We start from the raw sequence: 5,655 nt of genomic DNA on the forward strand, positions 1-5,655 counted from the left end.
TTTTTTGAGATGGGGGTCTTGCACTGTCGCCCAGACTGGTGTGCAGTGGTATGATTTCGGTTCACCATGTTGGCCAGGATGGTCTCGATCTCCTGACCTCGTGATCTGCCCAGCTTGGCCTCCCAAAGTGCTGGGATTACAGGGGTGAGCCACCACACCCGGACCCAGCCATGTCCTGCTATTCTTAATGTATCAGATTTAAGTGTATATATAATTTTTACTTTGCAGTCCTTAACAAGTAAAATTCATTAACACATGTTTCGTCTGTATTTCCCCCATAGACTTTGCTGTAAACAGACTAAAGCTGGCAGAAATTTTGTATTATAAAATGTTAGAGACTATAATGGTTCAGGAAACACGAAGACTTCATGGAATGGACATGTCAGTAAGTAAATCCACTCTCCAAGATACTGGCAAGGCGCAAAAGTCATAGCATGGAAGCAGTGTTTTGAGAGGCACTATAAGGCATTGCGGGGTTCAGCAGTCTGGCAAACTTGACCAGGATGACATTTAGTTGACTTAGCACATAAAGCTAATCACATCTAGGCAGAAATGTGAAATAACATGAAGTTCATCTTTGGTACACATCAATGTCCTTTTTTTGTTTTTTTTTGTCCTTCATTCCAAGCTACGGACAATGAATCCCTCCTGCACGTGCTAAAGCAACTGATAATTAAGACATTTGTCCATACCTTTAAAGGATTTGGGATTATAAAATGGGAGTTTTTTTGTTGTTTGTTTTTTTTTATTTTGTTTTGTTTTGTTTTGAGACAGTTTCACGCTTGTTGCCAGGCTAGAGTGCAATGGTGTGATCTCGGCTCACCCCAGCCTCTGCATTCCGAGTTAAAGCAATTCTCCTGCTTCGGCCTCCTGAGCAGCTGGGATTACAGGCACATGCCACCATGCCCGGCTAATTTTTGTATTTTTAGTAGAGACAGGGTTTGCCCTGTTTCCAGGCTGGTTTCGAACTTCCAACCTCAGGTGATCTATTCACCTCAGCCTCCCAAAGTGCTGGAATTACAAGCGTGAGCCACTGTGCCAGATTGTTTTTTGTTTTTTTTTTTAATTGTTTATTTTTCTTTATTTGACCAAGTCAGACCACTCTCTCCAATAAGCCATGTAAAAAAATTTTTCTTCAAATTCAAACCTATCATGTTTGTTTCCTCCTTCATTCTTTTCCTCTGTAGTCACTCTTGGAGTCTTCTAACCTTCTATCCCAATAGGAACAACAGGTTGATGTCTTATGGATGCTGCATAAGTATGGTAATAGAATTTCTCTTTGTTTTCACCTGGAAATTTTTTTCATATCTTTTCTGTGTTGGCTTCTCTTTTTCCTGGATTCTGTGTCTTTCTCTTTCATGGTTTACATTAACATCTTGATGGTACATGCACTCCCATGGCTTCCAGAGAAAGAAGTAATTTTTTACTTTTTTGAGAATTGACTCTTGCTCTATCACCCAGGCTGGAGTACAGTGGGCGATCTGAGCTCACTACCACCTCTGTCTCCTGGGTTCCAGCGATTCTCAGGTCTCAGCCTCCCAAGTAGCTGGAGTTACAGGTGTCCCCCACCATGCCTGGCTAATTTTTGTATTTTTAGTAGAGATGGAGTTTCACAATGTTGGCCAGGCCGGTCTCAATATCCTGACCTCAAGTGATCTGCCCACCTCGACCTCCCAAAGTGCAAGGATTATAGCCATGAGCCACTGAGCCTGGCCAAAAGAAGTAAATTTTAAACTTTTTATTTTTAAATAATAATAGATTCCCAGAAAGTTGCAAAAATTCTACAGAGAAGTCCCACATATCTTTTATTCAGTTTCCCTAATGGTTACAATTTTATATACTACAGTATCAAAACTGAGGAATTGACATTGAAACAATGTATATATATGTATATAATTGTTTCATACACATAGATTATATAACCATCACGAAAATCAAGATACTAAACTGTTAAAGATCACCCTCCTGTTACCCCTTTATAGTTAGTTACACTTACTCCTCTCAGCCTTTACTGTTTTCCAGTTCTACACACTATGAATTCAGTTCTTTTCAATTTGTTGCAGTTATTTTGTACTCCAGAATATGTGAACATTCTGTGGCCACTTGTAAAGAATGTAAACAGTAAATCCTCATATTTAACCTTGTCAGTAGGTTCTTGGAAACTGACTTTAAGCAAAATGTCATAATGAAACCAATTTTACCATAGGCTAACTGATATAAACAAGAGTTTAAGTTCGTATGTCATATGTCTGTTCACAAAAACGTAACCAAACTTCTAAATAGAGACAAAACACTTATAATGTTAAACATTGAAATAGATAAGAGAAAGATTAATAAAAATAAGGAAGATTATTATTTATCCAGTTATTCCTGTCAAGAGTCATAAGTGGCTAGAGCCTACCTCAGCAGCTCAGGACGAAAGGCAAGACCCAACCCCAGACAGGACACCATTTCATCATAGGACACACTCACACACCCACATTTATACTGTCACAATTTAGATATTAAGATATCACGATTAAGCTAGTGTACACATCTTTGGAGTCTGAGAAGAAACCAGAGTTCCCAGAGAGAGCTCATGCAGACATGGGAGAATGTACACATTTCATACAGTGGCCCCAGCAGGGCATCCATCATTTTTCATTGTTATAACAAAATGATGTTGAGCAAAATGTTATTCAAGGACCTGCTGTATTCTGCTATTAAAGGATGGAGCATTCTGTAAATGTCAGTTATATCTTGTTGGTTGATGTTGTTATTTTATATTCTTGATGATTTCCTGTCTAGTTGTTATAACCGTTGTTGACAGAGGATGTTGAAGTGTCCATGTGTAATTGTAGATTTGTCTATTTCTTTCAAGTCTATCAGCCTTTCTCCACAAATTTTGAAGCTCTGCTGTTTGATGCTTACATGTTTAGGATTGCTCTCTGTCTTCTTGATGAATTGACTCTTTAATCATTATGAAGTGTTCCTCTCTGGCCAGGCCCAGTGGCTCAAACTGTAATCCTAGCACTTTGGGAGATCAAGGCAGTTGTATCACCTAAGGTCAAGAGTTCAAGACCAGCCTGGCCAACATGGTGAAACACCATCTCTACTAAAAATACAGAAGGCCAGGTGTGGTGGTTCACATGTCTAATCCCAGCACTTTGGGAGGCTGAGGCAGCAGGATCACCTGAGGTCAGAAGTTCGAGACGAGCCTGACCAACATGGCGAAACCCTGTCTCAACTAAAAATACAAAAATTAGCTGGGCGTGGTGGCACATGCTCATAGTCCTGGATACTCAGGAGGCTGAGACAGGAGAATTGCTTGAACGTAGGAGGCGGAGGTTACAGTGAGTCAAGATCACACCAGCACACTCCAGCCTGGCAACAGAGTGAGACTGCATCTCAAAAAAATAAATTAAATAAAAATAAATAAATAAAACAAAAATTAGCCGGGTGTGATGGCAGACACCTGTAATCCCAGCTACTCGGGAGGCTGAGGCAGGAGAAGCGCTTGAGCTGGGGGGGGCAGAGGTTGCAGTAAGCCGAGATCACACCACTGGAAGACAGAGCAAGACTGCATCTCAAAATAAATAAATAAATAAGGCCATGCGCAGTGGCTCACGCCTTTAATCCCTGCACTTTGGGAAGCCAAGGCAGGCAGATCACGAGGTCAGGAGTTCAAGACAAGCCTGACCAACATAGTGAAACCCCGTCTCTACTAAAAATACAAAATTTAGCCAGGCATGGTGGTGCACGCCTGTAGTCCCAGCTACTCGGGAGGCTGAGGCAGGAGAATTGCTTAAACCCAGGAGGCAGAGGTGTGGTGAGCTGAGATCTCACCACTGCCTTCCAGCCTGGGCAACCAAGTGAGACTCCGTCTAAAAAAATTAAAATAAAATAAAATAAATAAAATGTTCCTCTCTGTCTCTGGTAATTTTCTTTGCTCTGAATCTACCTGATGTTTATGTATAGTTACTCCTACCTTCTTTTGATTAATGTTTACATAGTATATCTTTTTCCATCCTTTTTCAAGTGACTGTTGAATTTCTTATAGTCAATATGTAGTTGGGTAATGGTTTTTGTTTTTTTTCCCCCAATCTACTGTGCTAATCTCTTGTTATTTAATTAGTAAATTTAGATGACTTACATTTAGTAATTGTTATGTTAGAGTTTAAGTCTGCCATTTTATTTTTGTTTTCTGTTTGTTCTCACTCTTTTTTATTTTGTTTTCTTTTTCCGGCCTTCTTGTGGGTTACTTGAACATTTTTTAGAGCCTTGTAAAGATTTTTTTTTGTATAGATGTTTTGTATAGCCATTTTACCATAGAAACCTTACCTCACCTAAAGTCCCTTTTTAAAGATTTTGCATAAGTCCTTTTATTTTAGACTCAGAATTGGTTGATAGTTGTATGTGTACAGAATTCAATATTGGTGGGAGAGGCCAGGTGCAGTGGCTCATACCTGTAATCCCAGCACTTTAGGAGGTCTTGGCAGGTGGATCACCTTAGGTCAGGAATTCCAGACCAGCCTGACCAACATGGTGAAACCCCATCTCTACTAAAAATTATAAAATTAGGCATGGTGGCACATGCCTGTAATCCCAGCTACTTGGGTGAGGCTGAGGCAGGATCGTTTGAACCCAGGAGGCAGAGATTGCAATTAGCCAGCATTGTGCCATTGCACTCCAGCCTGGGCAACAAGAGTGAAACTTCATCTGAGGAAAAAAAAAAAAAGCAAGATTGGTGGGAGGCTGAGGCAAGAGGATTGCTGGAGCCCAGGAGTTTGAGATTGTAATACACTGTGTAATGTATGTATACTGTGTAGAATGATTGCACTGTGAATAGCTACTGTACGCCAACCTAGGCAACATAGTAAGACCCCATCCCTAAAAACAAAAATTAATTTAAAAAAAGAAAAGAAAGATTGACAATTATTTTCCTTTATGATTTTGAAGGCATTGCTGCATTATTTTCTGTTACAGATTCCAGTGTTGTTAATGAGAAGTCCAGTGACATTCTCATTCCCATTTAGTACTATGTGACTTGTTTTTTGTTTCTGGAATATTTCAGTATCTTTCTTTTATCACTGATGTTCTTACATTTATAAAAAATATGTCGCCGGGCGCGGTGGCTCAAGCCTGTAATCCGAGCACTTTGGGAGACCAAGGCGGGTGGGTAGATCATGAGGTTAAGAGATTGAGACCATCCTGGTCAACATGGTGAAACCCCGTCTCTACTAAAAATACAAAAAATTAGCTGGGCACGGTGGCGCGTGCCTGTAATCCCAACTACTCAGGAGGCTGAGGCAGGAGAATTGCCTGAACCCAGGAGGCGGAGATTGCGGTGAGCCGAGATCGCGCCGTTGCACTCCAGCCTGGGTAACAAGAGCGAAACTCCGTCCCAAAAAAAAAAAAAATATGTCTTATTGTGTTTTTTTAATTCATGTGTTTGTCATTCCCACTGAGTTGCCTGTTTAGAAATTTATGTCCTGCAGTTCTTGGTCATTTTATTGTGTTATTTCTTACATGATGTATTGCCCGCTGATTTATCTTTCTGGAACTTTTATTTTTCACATGATGGACCTTCTGAATTGACCTTCTGAATTCCTTCTTAGTTTTCATTTTTTTAATCTCTTTTATTCTACTTTTTTTTTTTTTTTTTTTTTTTTTTTT

General features: G+C 39.9%; 1 protein-coding gene across 1 annotated transcript in view; it reads left to right on the forward strand.

Moving 5' to 3' along the window:
- Positions 1 to 5,655, forward strand: part of RBL1 (RB transcriptional corepressor like 1) — an 80,720-nt gene that overhangs the window by 27,082 nt on the left and 47,983 nt on the right. Inside the window, exon 11 of the mRNA XM_037734423.1 lies at positions 282 to 418. Coding sequence (XP_037590351.1) covers positions 282 to 418 — 137 coding nt within the window. The remainder of the gene's footprint in view (positions 1 to 281; positions 419 to 5,655) is intronic.

The sequence above is a fragment of the Cebus imitator genome, unplaced genomic scaffold, assembly GCF_001604975.1.
Source record: "Cebus imitator isolate Cc_AM_T3 unplaced genomic scaffold, Cebus_imitator-1.0 Scaffold18, whole genome shotgun sequence".
Classification (NCBI taxonomy): domain Eukaryota; kingdom Metazoa; phylum Chordata; class Mammalia; order Primates; family Cebidae; genus Cebus; species Cebus imitator.